This window comes from Ranitomeya variabilis, chromosome 1 (genome assembly GCF_051348905.1).
Source record: "Ranitomeya variabilis isolate aRanVar5 chromosome 1, aRanVar5.hap1, whole genome shotgun sequence".
Lineage (NCBI taxonomy): Eukaryota > Metazoa > Chordata > Amphibia > Anura > Dendrobatidae > Ranitomeya > Ranitomeya variabilis.
In genome coordinates, this window is record NC_135232.1 from 843,872,492 (window position 1) to 843,898,840 (window position 26,349).

The 26,349-nt window shown below is 44.4% G+C and overlaps 1 protein-coding gene across 3 annotated transcripts in view; it reads right to left on the minus strand.

Moving 5' to 3' along the window:
- Window positions 1–1,212: 1,212 nt before the first annotated feature.
- The window catches only part of GRSF1 (G-rich RNA sequence binding factor 1), a 58,158-nt gene continuing 33,021 nt past the window's right edge, over window positions 1,213–26,349 (minus strand). For all 3 annotated transcript variants that reach the window (XM_077276313.1, XM_077276305.1, XM_077276321.1), the window contains exons 2-10: window positions 25,444–25,597; window positions 24,727–24,882; window positions 21,943–22,131; window positions 15,867–16,005; window positions 15,261–15,442; window positions 14,494–14,615; window positions 14,236–14,374; window positions 2,232–2,318; window positions 1,213–1,767 (exon numbers count right to left, since the gene is read on the minus strand). In XM_077276313.1, the coding sequence (XP_077132428.1) occupies window positions 2,269–2,318; window positions 14,236–14,374; window positions 14,494–14,615; window positions 15,261–15,442; window positions 15,867–16,005; window positions 21,943–22,131; window positions 24,727–24,882; window positions 25,444–25,597 (1,131 nt within the window). In that variant the 3' untranslated portion in view covers window positions 1,213–1,767; window positions 2,232–2,268. The remainder of the gene's footprint in view (window positions 1,768–2,231; window positions 2,319–14,235; window positions 14,375–14,493; window positions 14,616–15,260; window positions 15,443–15,866; window positions 16,006–21,942; window positions 22,132–24,726; window positions 24,883–25,443; window positions 25,598–26,349) is intronic.

Consider the following 26,349-nt stretch of genomic DNA (forward strand, 5'->3'; position numbering starts at 1 on the left):
TTTAATGACACCTCTCCATTATTAACCAGGCTTAATGTCACCTTACAATAGCAAGGTGACATTAACCCCTTATTACCCCATATGCCACCTCTACAGACAGTGGGAAGAGAGGCCAAGAACAGGATAACAATGATTTTACAGAACCTGACAGTTGAATTATCGGCTATTCTGCTATCTGGCTGTGTATGATAAATATATATATTACACACACACACACACACACACACACACACACACACACACACACACACACACACACACACACACACACACACACACACTACAGAGCAAAAGTTCGGAAACACCTTCTCATTTAAAGATTTTTCTGTATTTTCATGACTGAAAATTGTACATTCACACTGAAGGCATCAAAACTATGAATTAACACATGTGGAATTATATACTTAACAAAAAAGTGTGAAACAACTGAAAATATCTTATATTCTAGGTTCTTCAAAGTAGCCACCTTTTGCTTTGAAGACTGCTTTGATAAACCTAGAATATAAGACATAATTTCAGTTGTTTCACACTTTTTTGTTAAGTATATAATTCCACATGTGTTAATTCATAGTTTTGATGCCTTCAGTGTGAATGTACAATTTTCATAGTCATGAAAATACAGAAAAATCTTTAAATGAGAAGGTGTGTCTAAACTTTTGCACTGTACTGTATATAAGATAGATAGAGAGAGACGAATGTTTTCACGAATATTTGAGGCCATGGATCCATTCTATGTCCATTTTGCAAGCCGGCGAGAGAGAGAGGGAGAAAAAAAAAAATAAAAATTGCATCCTCACATTGCACACGGATGACATACGGATCACTATTCGGGAACATTGCTGCAGATCTCGGCCGTAAAAAAACGGCCCGTGTTTTTATACGTTGTGTGTGACGCCGGCCTTACACAGATAAGTGTTATTACCAGAATGGAAAAGATAGGAAGGTGGGAGGGAAGACATATCAGGATGTGGGCTAGGGTACACCAACTTGGGTAAAAAGATCAGTGGAGCATAGTTACAATACCAGACTTGGCTGTGTCTATGAGGGAAAAAATATACATAATTTTTTTAATCTTAGACAAAACCTTGCATAAAATTACCTTGTAAGTCCTAACAGGAAAAAGGGAACAGAACAACTGGTAAGATACAATAGATAGCATGTGATGCTTTAGTATAGAAAAATGAAAAAATAAAGACACGAGATGAAAGAACGGACCATTTTCCTGGTTTAATTTGTATTCCAACCCCATACTACAAATAAATGTAACGGTTTTCATAAATTTAGAACCAATTGCAAATTAACTATGCAAGGACTGAACCCACCACGAGGAGGAAATAAGACAACTGACCATTCACGGTACCACTTACCAGTGTCTGTCTATATATCTATGTGGGCACAAAGCAGGACAATTAAATGCCTGTTTATATCTTCTACTTTATGGTTTTCCTACAGTTTCAAAAGGAATTCCCTTCTGGATATTATCTTAGGCACTTTGATGAAACAAGAACATATGCTGCTGGCTCGCAATTTACATCCACTCTTCTGAGAGCTTTTCTTCCAGACCAATGAGTACTTTTGAGTTGGTAATCTCATGAAATATCTTTGTGTTTGCTGAATAAGTACCGGCTATCCTCTTACATTCAGCAAGGTAACAAATATATATATGTATTTAAAATAAAAGTCCTGAACTTTTAAACAGCCATTAAAAAGAAAATAGAGGTGTTTATACAGTCTAATGTCAGGAGGTGGAGAAGATACTTAAATGCCCTAAAAAAAAAAAAGAGACATGAAGACGTGAATTAATTGGTGTGATACCATGTAACGATACGTACAACACATACCCATACAAATTATATCACAGAATATAGAATGACATCTCAAAGAAGGAGAGAAAGGTCTTTCACGATCCCCTACGGCAAACAATCCCATACACTGGTAAGGGATGCCAGGTTCATACATGCCGGTTGTTACAGGGGTTCTCCACTACTATGTTATTGATGATCTATCTTTAGCAAGCGTCACCATTACCAGATTGATGGAGGTCCATCACCTGCTGCACCGACCTGTTACCAAGCTCTGGCAGCAGCTGGGTGTAAAGAATGTATGGACTAGAACTCCACTACTCTGTCACTATGTTTAGTGGCCACTCCAGAGAGTAAAAACAGTGCTAATGCCCATTTACAATGTACAAAACCTCTTATTACCACAAGCATTTTTATGAGTAGTAATACCTTTTTAATGTGGGCAACAACACGACCAAAACGGATCTCATTTACTATCTGGCGACGAATTCAGGAACAGTTCTAAGTATCCATGTTCTAAAAGAGGGGGAAAGAAAAAAAAAAAAAAAAAAAAAAGATAAATTTTAGTTTTTACGTGCTGCGCTAATTGTTTGGAATTCACTACCCAGGTTAATTCGATTAATCCCCACAGTTTTAAGAATGCTCTAAAAACGCATTTGTTCAGACTGGCCTACCACCTCAACGCATTAACCTAACGATCCCTGTGTGGCCCATTCAAATTTTTTACCATAACCATGTTCCTCGCATCACGTTCTCATACGCTTTATGCAGTTAATAGCCCTCTGTGTCTGTACTGCTACACACTTAGGCAGTGAACTGGTTCATGCAGCTTTACATGAACACCCGAGCCTTACACTATGGCTGGTCCAAATAACTAAAGCAATTGTTACCATCCACCTCTCGTGTCTCCCCTTTTCCTCATAGTTTGTAAGCTTGCGAGCAGGGCCCTCATTCCTCCTGGTATCTATTTTGAACTGTGATTATGGTTATGCTGTAATGTCTATTGTCTGTACATGTCCCCTCTATAATGTAAAGTGCTGCGGAATATGTTGGCGCTATAGAAATAAAATTATTATTCCTTGGTTACACTTGTGAAAATGCTAAATTTGGAGCTAAAGAAGCATTTTTGGGAGAAAAATTATTGTCTTATTTTCACAGCTAGGGCAATTGGAGGGGGTTTCCACTGTTTAGGCACATTAGGGGATCTGGAAAAGCAACGTGGCGTCCTTTATAGATTCCAGCAAATTTTGCACTCCAAAAAGTTGAATCCTGCCATGGTCTATTTTCACTTGTTGCCTTTTCAAAAATGTAAAATCTGGGGCTAAAGTAATATTTTTGTGGGAAAAACTACAATTTTATTCACTTGACATTGCTTTAATTCTGATAAAGCCCATAAAGGGTTACTAAACTTCTTGAATGTGGTTTTGAGCATTTTGAGTAGTGCAGTTTTTAAAATGGTGTCACTTTTGGGCATTTGCTGTCACATAGGTCCTTCAAAGTCACTTCAAATGTGACGTAATCCCTAAAAAAAAATTGATTTTGTAAGTTTTATTGGACAAATGAGAAATTACTTGTCAACTGTTAATCCTTCTAACTTCCTAACAAGAAACACTTTGACACCCATACAGATACCCCATATGTGGTTGAAAACTACTTTTGAGTAACAGTGGAAAAAGTGCTATATTGGAGTTCAGATTTTGTTGGAATGATTTGAGGGTGCCATGTCACATTCACAGAGCCCCTAAAAATGCCAGAACAATAAAAAAAAACAATAAGTGACGTCTTTTTACAAACTACACCTCTTCATGAACTTATCTAGGATTGCAGGGAGCATGTGCCTCACAGAAATTTATACCATTGGGTAGAGAAGAATGAATAATTACATTTTTACTGCTAAAATGTTTTAGCACCAAATTTTTCTAAGAGCTAATAGGAAAAACTGGGCCTCTTCTTTCATTGTGCAGTTTCTCCGAGTGCACCAATACCCTACATGTAATCGGAAACTACTTTTGAGGCACAGTGCAAAGCTCAGAAGGGAAGGAGCGCAGTAATTTAGTGCAGATTTTACTGTGCTGGTTTTTATACCATTGTGCAGTCAAGAAAAAATAATTACATTTTTACTACAAAAATTCTATTTTAGCTCCAGATTTTATATTTTCACAAGGGGAAATGAGTAAAAATGTAGAAAAGGAGATTTTTGTGTACTCACCGTAAAATCTCTTTCTCTTAGCCTCTAATTGGGGGACACAGGACCATGGGTGTTATGCTGCTGTCCACTAGGAGGCGACACTATGCATAATCTGAAAAAGATTAACTGTGGCTCCTCCTGTGCAGTATACACCCCTGGACGGCATCAGCCTTCTCCAGTTTTGTGCAAAAGCAGTAGGAGGAACGGAACATGAATAACATAATTATGCCTGTAAGAAGGCAACTATGTACGAGCTCAAGAAACAATATGAGAACTCAACAGTTACAACAGCCCGGAAAGGGCAACAGGGTGGGAGCTGTGTCCCCCAATTAGAGGCTAAGAGAAAGATTTTACGGTGAGTACACAAAAATCTCCTTTACTCTGTCGCCTCATTGGGGGACACAGGACCATGGGACGTCCTAAAGCAGTCCCTGGGTGGGAAGCAATGGACGAATATTGTGCAGACAGGCCCGTACACTTAGGGCACCGCCGCCTGCAGGACACGTCTACCCAGGCTCGCGTCCGCTGAGGACTGGGTATGAACCCTGTAGTGTTTAGTAAACGTGTGTAAGCTAGTCCAAGTGGCCACCTTACACACTTGTTGTGCCGAAGCCTGGTGCCGAATGGCCCAGGAGGCCCCTACCGCCCGTGTAGAGTGTGCCGTAATACCGGCTGGAAGAGGAGAATTCTTAAGGCGGTACGCCTCTTGTATGGTGGATTTGATCCACCTGGCAAGAGTAGCTTTGGAAGCTGGCATACCCTTGTGGCCTCCTTCCGGAAAGAGGAAAAGGGAATCAGACCTCCGGAAGGACGCAGTCCTAGACACGTATATACGCAAAGCCCTGACAAGGTCAAGCGTATGCAGAGCCTTCTCCACTCTATGAACCGGAACCGGACAAAGGGATGGTAGTGAAATTTCCTCATTGAGGTGGAAGTCGGACACAACCTTCGGGAGGAAGGATGGGCCCGTACGAAGAACTACCTTGTCCTGGTGAAATGCCAGGAAAGGCCGTCTGCAGGAGAGTGCTGTCAGTTCAGACACCCTGCGTAGCGAGGTGATTGCCACCAGGAAAACCACCTTCTGGGAAAGAAGGCGGAGCGGGACCTCCTTAAGAGGTTCGAAGGGTGGTTCCTGCAATGCTGTCAGGACCAGGTTGAGGTCCCACGTTTCTAGTGGTCGTCTGTAGGGGGGAACCAATCGGGAAACCCCCTGAAGGAAAGTCCTTACTTGCGGCTTGGTAGCAATGCGCTTTTGGAAAAGCACTGAGAGGGCTGACACCTGGCTCTTAAGCGAGCCCAATGACAGCCTGGGCTCCAGCCCCGATTGGAGAAAACCAAGTACTTTGGGTATGGAATAAGGGAGTGGGATCTGGCCACGAGATTCGCACCAGGTAAAGAAAGCTTTCCAGGTACGGTAATAAATCTTGGCAGAGGCTGGTTTCCGTGCTCTGATCATGGTTCCAATGACATCTGCCGAGAGCCCTGCCTGGGTTAGAACCCAGGTCTCAAGGGCCACGCCGTCAAATTGAGAGCCCCTGAGTTCTGGTGGTAGAACGGCCCTTGTGATAGAAGATCGTGGCGGTCGGGGAGACGCCAAGGGGCGTCTGCTGTGAGTTGTACGATGTCGGCGTACCATGTGCGTCTGGGCCAGTCCGGTGCAATGAGGATGGTTGGAACTCCCTCTTGTTTGATCTTCCTCACCACTCTGGATATCAGGGGGAGAGGTGGAAAAATGTACAGAAGCTGGAACTGGGTCCAGTCCTGAACCAGAGCGTCTGCTCCGAGCGACCGCGGATCGTGTGTTCTGGCAATGAAGTTGGAGACCTTGGCATTGAAATGGGATGCCATTAGGTCCACATCCGGGGTCCCCCAGCGGAGACAGATCTGTTGAAAAATTTCGGGATGGAGAGACCACTCTCCCGAGTCTATTCCTTGTCGGCTGAGGAAGTCTGCTTCCCAGTTGTCCACACCCGGAATGTGGACCGCCGAAAGAACCGACCCTGTGTCCTCCGCCCAGCGGAGGATATGTGACACTTCCCGCATCGCCTGGGTACTGCGGGTCCCCCCCTTGATGATTCACATATGCCACAGCCGTGGCATTGTCCGACTGTATCCTGATGTGAGAGGCTGCCAGTAAGTGATGGAAGGCCCTCAATGCCAGTAGGATGGCACGAATTTCCAGGATGTTGATGGGCATGGTCGCTTCCGCTGGGGACCACTTGCCCTGTGCCCTGTGGTGTAGGTGCACCGCACCCCAACCCGTCAGGCTCGCGTCGGTGGTCAGGACCTTCCATTGACCTGAGAGAAAGGATTTCCCCTTTGCTAGCGAGGTTGGCTTGAGCCACCAGTGCAGGGACCTCCTGGTTGACGACGTTAGCTGGAACTCCCTGTCGAGAGAAAAGGGATTCCTGTCCCAGGACTTGAGAATGGCTAGTTGGAGAGGTCTGAGGTGAAACTGGGCAAATGGGACAGCTTCTATTGCCGCTGCCATCTTGCCGAGGACTCTCATGGCAAACCGGAGAGATCGAGGGGGTTTGCGGAGGAGGGTGCGAACTGCAAGTCGGAGAGCCAGTGCCTTGTCCTTGGGAAGGAGCACTAGACCCCTGGAGGTGTTGAATAACATTCCCAGGAAGGTCAGGGACTGACTCGGGGTTGGTGATGACTTTTGTAGGTTGATTAACCAGCCCATGCGACTGAGAGTATCGGTTGTGATTGAGACGCTGAGCTCGCAGTCCTTGAAGGTGGGAGCCTTGATGAGTAGATCGTCCAGGTATGGAACGACTACTATGCCTCTGGAGTGCAGGACGTCCATGGTGGCTGCCATGACCTTGGTGAACACTCTGGGAGCCGTGGCGAGTCCAAAGGGGAGAGCCACGAATTGGTAGTGGTCCTGGCCTATTGTGAACCTGAGAAACCTCTGATGGGCAGGTGCAATGGGTATATGCAGGTATGCGTCTTGTATGTCTATGGAGGCGAGATATTCTCCCTTCTCCATGGACGCAATGATGGACCGAAGGGACTCCATGCGGAAATGACGGACCCGTACATATTTGTTGAGCTGTTTTAGGTCTAGTATGGGCCGTACGCTGCCTCCTTTCTTGGGAACTACGAACAGATTGGAGTAGAACCCTCGGAAGCGGTTGGTCGTGGGTACCGGTACTATGACTCCTGATTGACAAAGCGAGGAGACCGCTTGATGGTAGGCTCGAGCCTTGGCTGGCGGTTTTGGGGGGACAGAGAGGAAGAACCGGTCCGGTGGGTTGGAGGTGAAGTCTATTTTGTATCCGGAAGACACTAGTTCCGTGACCCACCTGTCTTCTGTAATAGGCAGCCAGACTTGATGAAAGAGCAAAAGTCGGCCGCCTACTGGTGTGGTGTCTTCCGGAGTCCGTGAGTCATGAGGAGGAGAAAGTCTGAGATTTTCCTCCTCTGGGCTTAGACTGGCCTGCTTTTGACTGCCAGGTCTTGTCCGACCTTTGCGTCGATCGTGAGTTGTCCCTGCGTGGGGAACGGTTACGATTTTGTACTGGACGTGAGACGGACCAGCCGGAGGAATTCCGAAAGGATCGGAATCGAGTTTGGTTACGCTTCTTGTAAGTGCGTTTAGGTTTCAGTTGGGGAAGAGAAGTACTCTTACCCCCTGTGGCGTTGGATATCATAGTGTCCAACTGTTCACCGAAAAGTCTCCCACTGAGGTAGGGGAGGTGCGTGAGGGACTTCTTTGAGGCTGCGTCCGCTTTCCATTCCCGCAGCCAGAGGATACGCCGAATCGTGACGGTGTTTGATGCTATCCCCGCGACTCCCCTTGCTGAATCCAGAGCTGCATGGAGCATGTAATCTGCTACAACAGCAATTTGAACCGCTTGGTCCGACAGTTCAGGAGCGGATGCTTGGAAGGCTTGTAAATTGTTTGCCCAGGCCAGGATGGCCTTGGCAGCCCAAACTGAGGCGAACGCGGGAGCCAGGGATGCCCCTGCTGCCTCGAAAATTGAACGAGCCATGCGTTCTACCTGCCGGTCTGCTGCGTCCCTTAGGGTTGAGCTATCTGGCAGTGAAAGGAGGGTCTGTGCTGCTAGCCTGGAGACTGGGGGATCCACTTCAGGTGGATCTGTCCATTCCTTGGTGTCCTTCTGTGGGAAGGGGTACCTCGCCTCCAGATATTTGCTTTTAGCGAATTTTTTCTCAGGCTGTGAGAGCTGTTTTTTAAGGATCGCCATAAACTCTGGGTGGTTAGAGAAAACCTTAGGCGGCTTCAGAGGTCCTTCAAAGGAAATCTGATGTTCTGGGGCCTCTGGTGGCGGATCAGAAATGTCCAGCACCCGATGGATGGACGATATTATGTCCTCAACTAGCGCTGTATTGCTAGGAGGGATTGGGATCAGGGACCCCTCCGTTTCTCTGTCTGAGTCAGAGTCGCAGATGCCTTCCGAATCCTGTGTATCACTGAGGCGTCCCCTGCTGGGTGAGCTGGGGAGGAGGCCTTCTCTGGTTGGGGATTGCGGAGATCTGCATTGTCTGTCCCTGGAATGGGACGGTCTAGATGACCTGGAGTAACGGTGTCTCTCCCTAGAGGGGGATGACCGTGTGCTATGGGATGACGCAGATGGACTTGATCTATGGATCCGCTTGCGTCGTGACCTAGACGTGGATGTGCCAGGGTCATCTTGTTCCTGAGTCAAGCTCTCCCTTTGCTGGGTAACGGTCATAGCCGGGGCATGACCCTGCAGAGCCTGAAGCAATGTTGAAGTTAGGTTATCTATAGACTGCGTCATAGATTGAGATATCTGAGTAGCCCATTCCAGTGTGGCATTAGACACCGAGGCATTGGCAGGGGCTTCTTGAGGCTGTGACTCAGTAGTTTGTATACAGTTCTGACAATGCGGGTACGTGCTACTACTGGGGAGAGCGGTCCCGCAGGCTGTGCAGAATGCATAATAGCAGTTCTGCCTGGTTCTCTTAGACCTTGAGCCCGGCATAGTGCACAGAGTGCAGAAGTGCTGCCAGCAGATGGACCTTACAGGGGTAGAGAACCTACAGGGGAGCTTTATAGGTAATATGGATTCACAGCTGAGTAAAGATAACCCAGCTGTGATCTTACCCCACCAGTGTACCCCTAGGTCCAGCGCCGAAAATCCACAGTCCTGTGCCCCCCGGAGACTGGCTGCCTGGTCCTGGTCCTGCAGACCGGGAGATGCAGGGTTAATCTGCAGCCGAAAATGGCTGCAGAGACAGAGGAGAGAGGAGGAGAAGGGGGCGGAGAGCTGGAAAAAGGCGGCAAGGCTATAAAAAACCCGCCCTTTCTGTCTCGATCCGCCCCTTGTATGACACTGTAGAGTGTCATATTTGTCATCCGGGGGGCGGGCCGGGGGGCGGAGAGGAGGCTGCTGCTTCAGCTAGGCCGAAGCCGGGGCCTAAATTAGATGCCTGAGGCCCAGAAGGGCTCCAGGCCGGCACGAAAGTCCGGGAGGGGGTCGGATCTGAACCGGACCCCTCCGGATTTGAAGGCAGGATGGCGGTGGGGCTATAAGCGGAAGGGGGAGCCCGGCTGGGGTCCCCCTGAGGCAGTATAGAGGTGGTGCTGCCGCAGAGACAGGGACGCAGGGAGCCCTGTGTCTGTATGTGCCATGCCTGCCTGCACTCCCCCCGGCCCCAACAGGAGCCCGCAGCTGGGCTGGGGTCCCTGGATGCAGGCGCAGTGTGCTGGCCCATTGCTGGGAGCTGTAGGATGCTGCCTGTACAGGCCCTACCTGAGGTGTCTCAACCTAATACCCCCAGAGGGGGATAGGGAGGGTGCTTTTGTCACACCTTCAGGGGCCTTTATCCTCGCCTCGACCTCAACCCAGAAACCAAAAGGAATTGGGGAAGGAGGGGGGTCTCGACTTCGAACCAACACCCGAGGGGTTGGGGAAGGAGCAGCATGGGGAATAGCCATCTCAACTTCAACTGGGCACCCCATAATAGGGGGCCGAGGAAGGAGCCATGCCGGGGGTCTCACAGGAGACCCTCTTTTCTTCATCTGTAATCCCGTCGGAAAACGGGAAACGGAGTAAAAATCTTTAGGTGTGCCTCCTTTGCGACACTAAGCAAAAACTGGAGAACGCTGATGCCGTCCAGGGGTGTATACTGCACAGGAGGAGCCACAGTTAATCTTTTTCAGATTATGCATAGTGTCGCCTCCTAGTGGACAGCAGCATAACACCCATGGTCCTGTGTCCCCCAATGAGGCGACAGAGCAATACCCCATATGTGTCTGAACAGTTCTGCTTAGCCACACAGTGAGACTTGGGAGGGCTAATTGCCTCCTGGAGCACAGATTTTCCTAGAATACCGTATTTTTCAGACTATAAGACGCACCGGACTATAAGGCGCACCCAGGTTTTAGAGGTGGAAAATAGGGAAAAAAAATATTTGAAGCACAAAATGTGGTAAAATATTTAATAACATAAATAACATACTATTATATGTGGTGTTATTATATATAATAGTATGTTATTATGTTGGAAGCTGTGGGACCAGTGTGGTGTCTGAAGTACGATATGAAGATGCTGGAGGGTGAGTATAAGAATGGGGGCACAGGGCTGATATTGAAAGCACCACTCCAGCACTGCAAAATAACACTGGAGTGCTGCTTTAAAATCCCATGGGAGAACTATAACTCCCAGCATGTCCTGCAGATCCTATGACATGCTGGGAGTTATAGTTCACCACAGGAGTGGCAGAGTGCTTTATTGTGTTTTGTAAAGACTAACCTCTTAATTATGGCAGCCTGCCAGCCACACTGTGGTGAGGTACAAGCATCCCATGGCTGCACAGAGCCCTCCCTCTTGTTGCCTCTCCACAGCACAGGTTATGAGGAAGCTGCAGATTCTAGTGGGGAGCCTGGAGTACCTGTGATGATGTCAAGAAGAGGGAGGGCTCTGTGCTGTGCCATGTGATGCTCCAGCCCGCCCACTCCTGACATCACACAGGTCCTGTTTGTGCACAGCACTCGGCAACCAGGCATGGCAGGCAGGTATACAGCGATCTCCTCTCCGTTCTGGCCCCTGCTGCTGCCTCCTCCTCCCCAGTACACACAGATCTCCCCAGCTGCTGCAGGAATCAGCAGCTGGGGAAGCCATGTGTGTCCCTGCATAAGTGCAGTATTCATTTGCTGCTCCCGGCTCACCGCTCAGCTGATCGGTGGGCGGGGAGCCGCTAATGAATATTCACTGCACTTAATCATCGGGACCACGTGGTTTTCCCAGCGCTGATTCTGGGCAGCGGGGACATCCTGAAGTTGGATAACAGTGAGATCCCACTCACTGCTGCTCCCTCCCCACATGCTACATCCCTACCATAAGACGCACCCACACTTTCCTCCCAAATTTGGAGGAAAAAAAGTGCGTCTTATGGTCGGAAAAATAGGGTACTTTGGGGATTCCATCTAAATCTCTGAGGGACGTGATTCAGATGAAACCCCCAAGGGATCCATACACTAAAATTACTCTGGACTCCGTCTGGCCTCTGGTCAGGGTTGTCCTCCTTTAAAGAGGTGCACAAAACTGTGGCCAAACGTGGTTTTATGCACACCTGAAAAGACGGACACTGCCAGATCACAGGTCCTATGGCATCCACAATGCCTCTTTATAGGTAATCTTCCACTGGAGATTCCATCTGAATCATGTATTTCAAAGATTTACATGGAAACCCCAAAGTAAGCACTCATAGTAGAGCACAGGATAAATGCGAGCCGAGCCTCACTGCGATATTTGGGAGGCAAAATGATCAAATCAACAGCAGGTGAAGAATTGGTTTTATGTATTTTTTACACAGTTTCTTGTGCAGAATAAGTGATTACTGTGATATCAGATTTATAGCACTGTCATCTTTGGCTGCTGTCACACCGTAAAAGATGCTTTTTTTTTTTTTCAAAAACAAGTTTTTGCATCTCCATATTTTGAGAGCTATAATTCTTCCAGATTTCTGCCGACATATTTAGTCATGTGAGGGCTTGTTTTTTGAGGGACGAGTTGACACTTGTATTGGTACCATTCTCTGTAACAACATTTTTTAACCCCTTTCTGCCAGCTGACGGAATAGTACTTCAGCTGGCAGATCCCCTGCTTTAAGGTGGGCTCCGGCGGTGAGCCCACCTTAAAGCCGCAACATGTCAGCTGTTTTGTACAGCTGACATGTGCGCGCAATGAGCGCGAGCGGAATCGCGATCCGCCCGCGCCCATTAACTAGTTAAATGCCGCCGTCAAGCGCTGACAGCGGCATTTAACTAGCGCTCCCGGCCGCGCGGCCGGAAGTGCTCGCACCGCTGACCCCCGTCACATGATCGTATGATGATAAAAGTTCAAATCACCCCCCTTTCGCCCCAATCAAAATAAAACAATTAAAAAAAAATTAAACATACACATATTTGGTATCGCCGCGTTCAGAATCGCCCGATCTATCAATAAAAACAAAGGATTAACCTGACCGCTAAATGGCGTAGCGAGAAAAACAAATCAAACCGCCAAAATTAAGGTTTTTTTGGTCGCCGCAACATTGCATTAAAATGCAATAACGGGCGATCAAAAGAACGTATCTGCACCAAAATGGTATCACTAAAAATGCCAGCTCGGCACGCAAAAAAATAAGCCCTCACCCGACCCCAGATCATGAAAATTGGAGAAGCTACAGGTATCGGAAAATCGCACAATTTTTTTTTTTTTTTTTTTTTTTTAAGCAAACTTAGAAATTTTTTTTCACCACTTAGATAAAAAATAACCTAGACATGTTAGGTGTCTATGAACTCGTAATGACCTGGAGAATCATAATGGTTAGTTTTAGCATTTGGTGAACCTAGCAAAAGAGCCAAACAAAAAAACAAGTGTGGGATTGCACTTTTTTTGCAATTTCATCACACTTGGAATTTTTTTCCCGTTTTGTTACATGGCATGGTAAAACCAATGGTATCGTTCAAAAGTACATCTCGTCCCGCAAAAAATAAGCCCTCACATGGCCATATTGATGGAAAAACAAAAAAAGTTATGGCTCTGGGAAGGAGGGGAGCGAAACACGAAAACGAAAAAAGCTCCAGGGGTGAAGGGGTTAATCGCTTTCTATTCCGATTTTTGGGAGGCAGAATGAACAAAAACCAGCAATTAAGGATTTTTTTATGCCATTCCACATGTGGTAAAATTGATAAAGCAGCTTTATTCTTTGGGTCAGCACGATTACAGCGATATAACAATTATATTCTTTTTATGTTTTGGCGCTTTTACACAAAAACTATTTTTATAGAAAAAAATTATTATTTTTGCATTGCTTTATTCGGAGAGCTAGGACTTATTTTTCTGGTGGTGGAGCTGCATGGCAGCTTGTTTTTTGTGGGACAAGATGACGAATTCAACTATACCACTTATATTATATTTACAGTTGTCTTTTTTATTGAGTTTTATTCCACTTTTTGTTTGGCAGTATGATGAAAAGGCATCTTTTGTTATGGTATTCACTGGAGAGATCGCTCCGGACGCAGAGATACCAAATATATGCATTTTAATTATTTATTCATAGAAATATTTATTTCTTGATACCATTTTTGTGATTTTTACCTCTTTTGGACTTTCACAGCAATGATCGCAGTTATTAAGCATATCATTTCGGTTAGTGCTGTACTGACAAGTTGGATCATGCATTTCACATGATTTAACTAATTTGCAAGCCCTTGCGACCCGGATGTCATCATGGCGACATTAAGTCACCATGGCAACAATCGGTCCCTCGCGATGACGTCAGCTGAACACCCGGCGCGATAGCGCGAGTGCACAGCTTTTGTGGTGCAAAATCGCCTGGATGCATCCATAAATCCAAGGTAGGTAAGTACTTACCAACCTGGACATATGGAAAAGCCAAGGTCGTTAAGGGCTTAAAAATTTTAAAGTTGTTAAATTTCCTAATTTTTGGATAAACAAATTACATTGACCAAACTTTACCACTAACATGAAGTACAATGTGTCACGAAAAAACAACCTCAGAATCACTAGAATCCGTTGAAGCGTTCCTGAGTTATTACCACAAAGCGACAATGGTCAAGTTTCAAAATTGTCCTGGTCAGGAAGGTGAAAACAGGCTTAGGGAGGGGGGCTGAAGTGGTTAAAGCACTTGTTGCACATTTACTTTGCTTGTATCAGCCCATTTTAAGTTGTGCTTATATCATAAAAAGTAGGCATAAAAAGTAGGCAGTCACTACTGTTATGTGAATGGTAGAAACCTTACGCATATGGCATCTGTTTTTAGCCATGGCAGCTACAGCATCCTCATGGGTCAAAAATCTTACTACAGCTTCCCCAGACGTTCCTCCTGCATCTGCGCTGTATTCAATATTTATCTTCAGTGGCATCACAGGGTGGAAAAACTGTTTAGGGGAGGAAAAAAAAAGTGATTTTTCATTTTCATTCCAAATGCTTATAATATTTATATAAGACCCTATCAGTAACATTATATTAAGACTTTCACTGCATATTATTAACTCACATTTGCAATATCTTGCCCAGACGCATGGAACGGGAGTCCTCGAATGTGGATATCATGGACTGGTGATGCAACTGGGAATTCACTGGTATCCGCTGCCTTCCCAGGCATGTCCTTCCCATAATCTGTGGGAGGAAAGAACCAAATTCAATACCTTATAGTGTAGCATATAACTTATAGGTTTTGCTTTATTAAAAAAATTACACCATAGTGGATTAGGGGTAAAGCTGCTTCTCAGCACTGAAACACCCATCACCAGGTCAAAAGTGGGCAGTTTACGTTGCTACTTTATTCCCACCACTTTAGGTTTTTTTAAAATCTGCCATACAGTTCCAGAGATCTAGGTTTTGTTTAATGCCACTTTTAATTGTATTTGCCAAGGGGGCGTGGCTCACAGGATTCCCTGGGGGAGTGTCTGTAGACTGCTCTGCATTATTAGCCACTAGGTAATCACCATAAAAAATAGTCTAATAGGTGCACTAAATTATAAGGCTCATACCTCTAGAACCATATGGTGGATTAGAAAATAAACAATGGAATACTCAGGGCAGCGGTGGGAATAAGAGGAAAAATTACCACTTTTTCATGTTCCTCATCAGGTGTATAAGTTGGACGATACTTTGCCGAATGTGTCCAGAGACTTTTATGCATGACCCTGCTGAGTAGACCCCTTAACATGCAAACATCTTGGTAAATCTCAGCCAAAAGGATAGTGTGCATTTAATCAGCTGTAGAAATATCAAATAATGAGAAAGGGAAGAGTATCTCACCATTCATGTGATTGTTCTCACTGACCAAGTCACACGGTCTGTCTTTATTTTCATTATTAATAGACACATCTGGGTCATAAAGTTCTTTCATGGTTGGAGCAAAAGTAACACCTTTCCTCTTCCTAACCAGAAAGCGAGCATTCTGAATTTCATTTTTTCTGCTTGGAAAAATTTCAATGTACCTATAAAGTAGTAAGAAGAATAAATAACGTTGAAAAAATTCTAAGTGAATTTCAGTCATATTGGAGCAACCCAAGTTTATAATTGCGGCGTGTGAAATGAGTGATCAGGCCTGTGTTACTGATATAGAGGCACTGATATGACCCGAGTGATAAAATGATCACAATCGAAACTTTTTTTTAAAAGCAAAATGTAGGAATTGCTGAAAAAGTCAAATGTGCCCATATAAGGTCTCAGGCTGTACAATTGAGCTGAACTGAAATGGCAGACACGCATATGGGCTACCCATTTTTTTCGAACCCCCAGTGATCATATGGTTATCACCTATCCTGTGTGATACCTGTTTAAACCCTTTTAAGTAATTGATGAAAAAACACAGCCACTATAGGCAATACTAGTATGTAATCCTTAAAGAAAACACATTACCTGCTGCCTATTTCTTGCTTGTGTCTCAAAAGCGCTTGCTCTGCATGTTCGTCGGAAACAAAGTGCACAAACGCCTCTCCTGACTTGCGCCCCCTCTGGTCAAACACAAACGTTATGCCTTCTTCGGCTATACTTAGACCTGTAAAGACATGCACATTAAAACAAAAGACCATTGAACATAAAACCACGTGGTGGTGTTTACTCCTCCTCTTCGAAGAGCTATAAGCCTATAACACTTTAATTTACCATTGACAAAAGCTATACGTAGGACTGGTATTGGTACCATTTTGGAGGTATGCATGGCTTTTTATTCCTTTTTTTTTTTTTTTTTTTAGGGAAATGCGAAGACTAAAAAAGCAGCAATTTACCAGTTTTGATTTTTTTTTTACGGCATTTATTGAATAGCCGAAAGAATTTTACATTTTGACAGATCAACATTTTACAGACTAAGAGATACAAAATAGAGGGCAGATTGAAATTATAGGGATTTTTTTTTTCACTTTTTTTTCCCCCCCACTTTATTTTCTAATCCTCTTTAGTTTTAGGGTTGTGAACATTTGCTTACAGTATTGCAGTTTATAGGGAAAATGATCTCATAGGAAGCACAGACTATAGTTAGGCTACACCGGAGTATTAGGGCAGCAACTATGGCGGGCCTTCAGCAGGCACCTGGCTGCCGTGGTAAACCACAGGCCCCCCGTGATCTAGTTGTATGGGAAGCCGATTGGCACACAAAATGGGGTGCCCCCTGGATCACATGCCTCAAATGCGGTCAGAGATTGACAGGTGTTTAAAGGGTTAACAGCAGTGACCACAGCTCCGATCCCTCTAGTACAAGGCAGATGTTCTATGTTGGATATGGGTTGAAACAGGCCTGTGAAAATCAGCAGCCAACAGCCTTTTATGTGCCCTGCTGTTATATATTTATAGAGCTACTAGATGGCGGCCCAATTCTAACGCATCGGGTATTCTAGAATATGTATGTAGTTTATTTATGAAGATTTAAGAATAATGCAATGAAAACACAGGATTTTCCGGGTAAAATATATACATTAGCGCAGTGGGGTTTAAAGGGAGGGTGCCATGATATTAGTTTTTGTATTAATAATTATTGATTATACAATCAATTATTTTTAATACAAAAGTAAATGTACCTCTTTCATACTTTTTTGTTTATTCACTTTTACATTCACCACTGGAGGCCGCCATTTTCATTAGTGTGGGTGTAAGTGTCTGGGCACGACACTTGCGCTCCTCACTTACGGCAGCCATGTACATAGGAGCCAACGGTCGGGCTCCGACCGCATCTCCTCCTGCCTCTCAGCTGTGACTTGGCCACGCCCACTGAGCTGCTACGTCACAGCTGTGAGAGGAGATCGCGGCCATTTTGTTTATTTTCCCCTGTCATCGCACACACAGCTCAGTGTGTGCGATGACAGGAGCTGCCAGGGAGAAGCTGCTGCTGGAAAGCAGGGGCCGAGGTAAGTATCTGCAGCGAGGAGCTGTGATTGCAGCCTGTACTTAGTATTACAGTACAGGCTGCAATCACTGCCGACCTGTTCAGAGCACAGCAGGGAGATCGTCCCACTGCTCTGCCCTGAACATGACTCGGCACTTCCTGGGAGAGGACGGAAGGTAAAGTAAAGCGTTTTTATTTTCTTATGCATTTACCACTGCTACCAGCCCCTATATACCACCTACCACTGCTAATCCTGTCCTGTGTAGCTAATCCTGTCCTGTGTAGCTAATCCTGTCCTGTGTAGCTAATCCTGTCCTGTGTAGCTAATCCTGTCCTGTGTAGCTAATCCTGTCCTGTGTAGCTAATCCTGTCCTGTGTAGCTAATCCTGTCCTGTGTAGCTAATCCTGTCCTGTGTAGCTAATCCTGTCCTGTGTAGCTAATCCTGTCCTGTGTAGCTAATCCTGTCCTGTGTAGCTAATCCTGTCCTGTGTAGCTAATCCTGTCCTGTGTAGCTAATCCTGTCCTGTGTAGCTAATCCTGTCCTGTGTAGCTAATCCTGTCCTGTGTAGCTAATCCTGTCCTGTGTAGCTAATCCTGTCCTGTGTAGCTAATCCTGTCCTGTGTAGCTAATCCTGTCCTGTGTAGCTAATCCTGTCCTGTGTATGGTGTCCTCAGCAGTCGGTATCACACAGGATAGGATTAGATACACGGCTCAGCAGTCGGTATCACACAGGACAGGATTAGATACACGGCTCAGCAGTCAGTATCTAATCCTCTCCTATGCACTCCTCTCCCCCCTGCGTGTCTTTCCCCATTGTGGTTTATTAATTTTGTTGTGGGAGATGAGGGAGTCGGGGATTATGTGTTCGGTATGGTTTAATAAAGGACTTTATTCTGGCCGAGTCTTTATTTACAATACAACTATAGGATTAGTAATGGATGGGTGCCTTATAGACGCCTCTCCATTACTAAGCCATGGGCTTGATGTCACCAGACAATATGAAGGTGACATTAACCCCACAAATATGAACCCCACTTGCTACCGCTACAGGGCAAGTGGAAATTGCCAGGCAAAGCGCCAGAAAAGGTGCATGTAAAAGGCAGCTGAGAGCTGATGTTTTTAGCCTGGGGGGGACAATATCCATGGCCCCTTCCTAGGCTATTAATGTCAGCCCGCAGCTGTCTGCATAGTATTTGATGGTTATTAATTATAGGGGGCCCCACGTCTTTTTGGGGGATGTCCCCCATTTTAATAGCCAGTAAAGGCTAAGTATACAGCTGGGAGCATGTGAGTACACCCTCCCCCCCATAGATCAGTACACTGCTCTCCTGAAATACTCTGTGCTCCTGTCACCCTGCTCCTTCCACCATACGTCTTCCCTAGAGCAGCACAATACCATATGGATCACGTATAATGCCGCTATATATATTTATCACATAATACTCCCATAAAGACCACACATTATGCCCTATGTGATGGTATTATATGTGATCTATATGGCGGTATTATGTTTGATCAGTGTTGTGGAATGATGTAAAAGCTATATGACGGTGGTATATGAGAACTATATGGTGGGATTATGTGTGATCTATGTGGCAGTACTAGGTGAGCATTATATGGCGGTATTATGTGAGAACTGTATGACAGTATTGTGTGATCTATTTGATAGTACTGTGTGATCTATATGGCGGTATTATGTGAGAACAAACACTATGGCAGTATTATCTTCAGAAAGCGGACCCATTCTATGGTGGTTCTGGCTGAGCACCTGCACGCGGGTCTGGGGTAATAGAGGAGGCAGCATGACCTCCAGTTAGGTTCAGTCAGGTGAATGTTTATCGTTACTATATGGCTACATTTCCTTCCCAGCGTCACCCCAGACTGCGCCTGTCGTATCGCTTTCACACATCGCCAGGACAGGATGGAGAAGACAGGATCTGAGGAGGGGAATGGGGTCTGCATGCAATGTCTGGATCAGAACAGGTCATCAATTCGCAGAAATGTTTCCTGGATTTCTGTGGAGCAGACGGTCCATCCATGTGTATAAAAGACAGCGCTCTATGTACAATCCCTGGCTGCTCCGCACACCGAACAGGGTGCCTCCCCCATAGGCCAGCACACTGCTCTCCTGAAATACTCTGTGCTGCTGTCACCCTGCTCCCTCCACCACATATCTCCCAGAATCCTTGCTGCCTGCCATCCTCGGTGACTGTCTACTCATCAGTATAAGGCTTCCGTCACACATTCAGTATTTGGTCAGTATTGTACCTCAGTATTTGTAAGCCAAAACCAGGAGTGGGTGATAAATGCAGAAGTGGTGCAGATGTTTCTATTATACTTTTCCTCTAATTGTTCCTCTCCTGGTTTTGACTTACAAATACTGAGGTAAAATACTGACCAAATACTGATAGTGTGACGGCAGCCTTACTCTGCAGTCACCAACAAAATGGCTGCTCACTGGGTTCCTGAATATCATCCGCTCTTATCCCTTAGCAAACACCCAGAAGGGGAGGAGAGGAGACATCACACACGTCAGCAGACTCCGCCCATAATTACTGCAGTGCAGTAATGTGAGCTAGTTGTACACTAGGTTTTTCTGAAATTTCAGCAGCTGCTCCCCCTAGTGTTTAAAAGTGGAAATTCCAAAACTTTTCAAATTATTTTTCATATTTTACTAAATTATAAACAAATGATAATATTTAAGAAAATTTAAACATTAATTCTTTACTTTTTTACAATTGCTGTAAAAAAAAATTTTGATGGCACCTTCCCTTTAAATCCCGCGCCAATATCGCTGATTGGTCACGGTCAGGTGCGACCAATCAGCGCAGCGTGGTTCAAATCCCGTGCCAATTCGCGGCCGGACTGCGCTTGTCGCTGATTGGTCGCGGGCAGACAGAATTAGACGATTATATAGTAGATACCTGATGCGTTCGAATCGGGCCACCATCTAGTATTCATATAAACATTGGTGCTTACATATATGTTTTAACCCATTATACAAACTGACATTGTTTTTCTCCTGTCTTTATTTTAAGAGTCAAAACTTTATTCGTCATCTATCGCTGTATTACAGCTTGTTTTCTACAGGCTGACTTATAGTTTTCATACACTATTTATTTTACCATATGATGAACTTAAAAACAGGGAAAATTTTTATTCTCTCCCTCACACACTGTCCTCCATGTTATTCTCTCCCTCACACACTGTCCTCCATGTTATTCTCTCCCTCACACACTGTCCTCCATGTTATTCTCTCCCTCACACACTGTCCTCCATGTTATTCTCTCCCTCACACACTGTCCTCCATGTTATTCTCTCCCTCACAGACTGACCTCCATGTTATTCTCTCCCTCTCACACTGTCCTCCATGTTATTCTCTCCCTCACAGACTGACCTCCATGTTATTCTCTCCCTCACAGACTGACCTCCATGTTATTCTCTCCCTCACAAACTGACCTCCATGTTATTCTCTCCCTCACAGACTGTCCTCCATGTTATTCTCTCCCTCTCACACTGTCCTCCATGTTATTCTCTCCCTCACAGACTGTCCTTCATGTTATTCTCTCCCTCACAGACTGTCCTTCATGTTTTTCTCGTTCTAGTATATGTATGTAGTTTATTTATGATTGGTCGAGGCCGGCCGGGCGCGACCAATCAGTGACGCGGGATTTCGGTTACAGACAAACAGACCCTTAGACAATTATATAATTAGACTAGATGGTGGCCCGATTCTAACGGTATTCTAGAATATGTATGTATGTGTACAACACAGCCCACGCAGTATACAACGCAGCCCACGCAGTATACAACGCAGCCCACGCAGTATACAACACAGCCCACGCAGTATACAACACAGCCCACGCAGTATACAACACAGCCCACGCAGTATACAACACAGCCCACGCAGTATACAACACAGCCCACGCAGTATACAACACAGCCCACGCAGTATACAACACAGCCCACGCAGTATACAACACAGCCCACGTAGTATAACACAGCCCACGTAGTATATAGCAGTGTGGGCACCATATCCCTGTTAAAATAAATAATTAAAATAAAAAATAGTTATATACTCACCCGCCGGCGTTCAGCGAAGCTGTCCCGATGCGCGAGCTGCTGCCGCCAGCTTCCGTTCCCAGCGATGCATTGCGAAATTACCCAGATGCCTTAGCGGTCTCGTGATACCGCTAAGTCTTCTGGGTAATTTCACAATGCATCTCTGGGAAAAATAGCTGGCGGCAGCCGCGCGCGCATCGGCGGACAACGGAAGGTGAGAATAGCAGGTTTTTTGTTTTTTTTTAATTATTTTTAACATTAGATCTTTTTACTATTGATGCTGCATATCTGCAGATCTGGACTTATGGAAGCGTGGTTAACGCGAAACGGCCATCGTCCTTTTTACTTGCACTGTCCCTGCCCTGTTTACTTTGTCCATGAATTTATATTGGAAATAAAGGTCTAAGGTTTCTTAGTCACAAAACGGAAGTGTTGCTGCTTTCCACTTCGTTTGGATTTACAAATATATATATATATATGTCACTGATGCTTTTTAGAACAAAATTTTACAAAATAAAAAAAAAATTATATAGAAATATAATATAATAATTACCTGAAAAGAAATTGACAATATCTTGTTCACTACAGCTATATGGAAGACCGCGGAGGCGCACAGTACCATCGCTTGGGGTACCAGCCACTGACTGTGCAGTTTGAGACACTGAGGAGGATGCAGTGGGTGACATAGGAGCTTGCAGTCTTTGCAGCAACGTCTCTGCATCTTTATGGCTCATTTCAAACACTGCAAGACAACAATCCAATTTAGAACCAAATAAAAAAACAAAAAAGTTAAAAAAAAAACAAAACAAGAACCGTAAATAGAAAAATGGTATCAAATAAAAGCTTTCTTCTGATACAGGATATCATAGGAGCTGACCTCATCCTGAAGGATCTCAGATGCTCAGAGCCACCATTGTAAAATCTGTAGTGTCTGAAAAGGAAACTATGCTCATACAGCTCTATTTTACTACATGCTGCATAAATGGGGTACGCAAAAGTTAACACAGGAATAAATGTGTATGGTCCCTTCTCTCTTTCCAAATATCTACCAAAAATCTAGATAAAACAATGCCCATATTGAACTATATATTAGAAAGGCTCTCCTGAAGAGAACAGAAAACCTACAAAAATATCAGGACTATAACAGCCAGAGTAAAACGGAATCTTTATTGAGAAAGAAATACAAGATTAAAAAAAAAAAAAAAAAAAAATGTAAAAGGAGAACGTCAGAGGCTGAGCCCACACAAGGAGCCCCTGACAAGATAATAGTTACCATCTGAAGAAGCTGTACAAGAAACGCACGTCAGTTTGACTTCCACACAAGTTTTTGCCCTCTCCGACCTCACTTTATCCTTAGTCTCCTAATTAGTATGGTCATTTCTCTTTACACTCCATGGTGCTCCTGGTTAGTCCATATTACTGCAGGACTTTGCCACAGCTTACTTTTTCTGACACTTGGCGCAGCACTCTATTTTTTATGTAATAATTTGGTTATCTTGTTCTGACTAAGGAATTTGCCATTTGGCTCTTCTAATTCTGAAGATTTATCATTATACTAATTGTGATATCTAATGATCTATCTATCTATCTGGCAGAAATTAAAGAGACCACCACATCAAAACTCTGTCATGGGCAGCCCAGTCTCCAGACCTGAACCCCATCAGAAACCTCTGGAATGTACCGTATATACTTTAGTATAAGCCGAGATTTTCAGCCTTTTTTTTTTTTTAGGCTAAAAGTGCCCCTCTCGGCTTATACTCAAGTCATTGTCCCAGGGGGGTTGGCGGGGGAGGGGAAGCGGTCTCTGCTTCTCCGATGCTATGGTCTCTGGCGCCAGCAGCTTGGTACCGCTCATTAAAGTAATAAATATGGAGGCAACTCCACTCCCATAGGGGTGGAGCGCATATTCATTACTTTAATGAGCAGTACCATGTGACAGCTGAACACAGGAACAAGCTGCCGGCGCCAGAGACCATAGCATCGGAGAAGAAGGGACTGAGCCAGGAGGGGGTGAGTATGACGGGGAGGGTGAGCCATGTGATATTCACCTGTCCCCATTCCACCGCCAGGCTCAGTCTTCCACGTCCTCTGACTGACGTTCAGGTCAGAGGGCGCGATGACGTGTTTAGTGTGCGCCCTCTACCTGAAAAGTTACTGCAGAGACCAAAAATACAGCGGCGCGCGGCGGTGGAACGAGGACAAGTGAATATCGCAAGTGCCGGGGGCCTGAGCAACGAGAGGGGAGTATATCATTTTTTTTTTAATCGCAGCACCATATGGGGCATCTTATGGGGCCATCAACCTTTGTGCAGAATTATATGGGGCATAATATTCTATGGAGCATCTTATGGGGCCATCATTATCCTTTTATGCAGCATTATATGGGGCATATTTTAATATGGAGCATCTTATGGGGCCCATCATGAACTGTATGGAGCATTATATGGGGCTCCAGATTCAATATGGATATTCAAAAACACTTAACCTATTGATGTCTTAATCAATTTTACTTTTATTGGTTGCTATTTTTATTTTTGCAATTTACCAGTAGCTGCTGCATTTTCCACCCTAGGCTTATACTCGAGTCAATAAGTTTTCCCAGTTTTTGTGGCAAAATTAGGGGTCTCAGCTTACACAAGGGGCTCGGCTTATACTCGAGTATATACGGTAATCAAGAGGATGATTGATAGTCACAAGCCATCAAACAAAGAAGAACTGCTTACATTCTTGCGCCAGGAGCAGTATGAAAGACTGATGGAAAGCATGCCAAGACGCATGAAAGCGGTGATTAAAAATCATGGTTATTCCACAAAATACTGATTTCTGAACCCTTCCCGAGTTAAAACATTAGTGTTGTTGTTTCTAAATGGATTATGAACTTTTTTGTTTGCATTATTTGAGGCCAGAAAGCACTTTGTTTTTTTTGACCATTTTTCTTTGTCAGAAAATAAATAAATGTATTGCTTGGAAATTCGGAGACATGTTGTCAGAAGTTTATAGAATAAAAGAACAATTTACATTTTACCCAAAAATATACCTATAAAGAGAAAATCAGACAAACTGAACATTTTGCAGCGGTCTCTTAATTTTTGCCAGAGCTGTTTCTCCTTTGTGCTTGATGGTAACTATTATTACCTTGTCAATGGCTCTGTGTGTGGTCTCAGCCTCTGTTTGACATTCTCCTTTTACCTTTATTTTTTCCCCTCAATATTTATTTCACTTTTACTCTGGCTGTTATACTCCTGATATTTTTGGAGGTTTATAGATCAAACAATGTCTTTAGGCTTTTTTTAACCTCACGCTACCACAGTGACCTGGAGTAGTACACATTTCTTACCTTCTACATAGCGCTGTCCCAAGTATTTCTTGTGCTGCTCTAATGCTTTTACCAAGTCATCTGCTGTCTCAAACTCAATGACTGCATCTCCTCGTGGTTTTCCATCCCTATTAAATATGAAGTGCACCCCTTCTGTGCCACTCCGTACATTGCAACCTGAAAAATAATAGAAACAGAATTCTAGAGAATACTTTTGCACAGCATAAAACAAAATAGATGGGACTGTAATAGATTTCTTGTAGTGGCGCACAACAGCTGAAAAGTGTGCTAAACTTATGAAGAGGCTGACATCTCAATGAGTTCATCATCAACGGTTTACAGAACGCCCGTCTTGATGAATCGAGGCCAACGTGCAAACTGTTTTCATGCAGTGAGATGAATCATTTATAAATCTAATAACTGTAACTAGGATGCATACCAGTGCTCCTAGTGTTTATCTGCTCCCTGGCTATGCCCCATACTTTCTGGATGGTGTACCATCCTGCACTAGAATAACATGCAGAGTCATGTCATGTAAAAAGAGGCAATGCCTGCAAGAGGAATAATGAGAAATGTAATCATTCACAATTCCACCAACAGAAAACCCTGGCAGCATCAAAACAAAGGTGCTGCACTGTGCACAGAGTAATTATGTCTGATCTATAATGTCAATTTCTATATATAGAACCCATGTAAGACTTCCCTTAAGGACAATGGTTTTACATTCCCCAAACATACCAGAGAAAAAATTGAGCACGTCTTCTGCCGTGCACGACCATGGCAGTCCTCTAGCACGCACAATGAACATCTTACTTGGTCCTTTGTTTACAGGCCCAAGTTCATACTCTGGTAAGTCAAGGTATTCTTCTGTTTCATGTAAGCTATATGGACTCTGTAAACACAAAGCAGAATATAAAGCTCAAAACTGATCATTTTTCAAGAAATACAGTTTCACTAACCCTCCTAAATTAATAAATGTTAAAAGTTAGAGAACCTGACAACAGAAAAAAAATGCTTTTAACCTGCAGACGTGGGGTTAATCTGCAGTTTAATAGCATTTATTTTGGTGACAGATTCCCTTAATTTAAAAAAAAAAATAAAAAAAAAAATGCAAGAATGAAATCCTATATGAACCAAATGTAGACAAATCTGACTCCTTCCTTATTAATGCTTTGTAGGGACCGGTGACATAAGAAAATGTTTTGTAATAAAATGTCAATGTACCAACATTCAGTTATCACGTTACTTTTTTTGTGCCGATATCTTTCAATACCTATACGAGAAGTGGTAGTCAGAGCTTCGCTCCAGAGCATGTACGCACACCTAACAATTCGTCATCAGCATAGTGCCGGCATGAAGATCTTGGGTACAGTGTTCATGATAGTCTTCCCACAGCATGGCGATGAGTTGGGGATAAGGGTCAGGTCTTGGAGACATGGTACTATACTTGGCAGGAAGAAACTGGACTACCATTCCTTCCAAGCAGAACCATGTTTTACATGTGAAACACAGGAAAAAGCAAAATACGAGTCCAAGAAACTAGAGTTCCACTTTAATCCACAAACTACAGTGACCAGTATATGCCATCCACAGACTTCTAGATCTAGTCTTCTGAAATAACCGATACTACATCTTCACACGGAC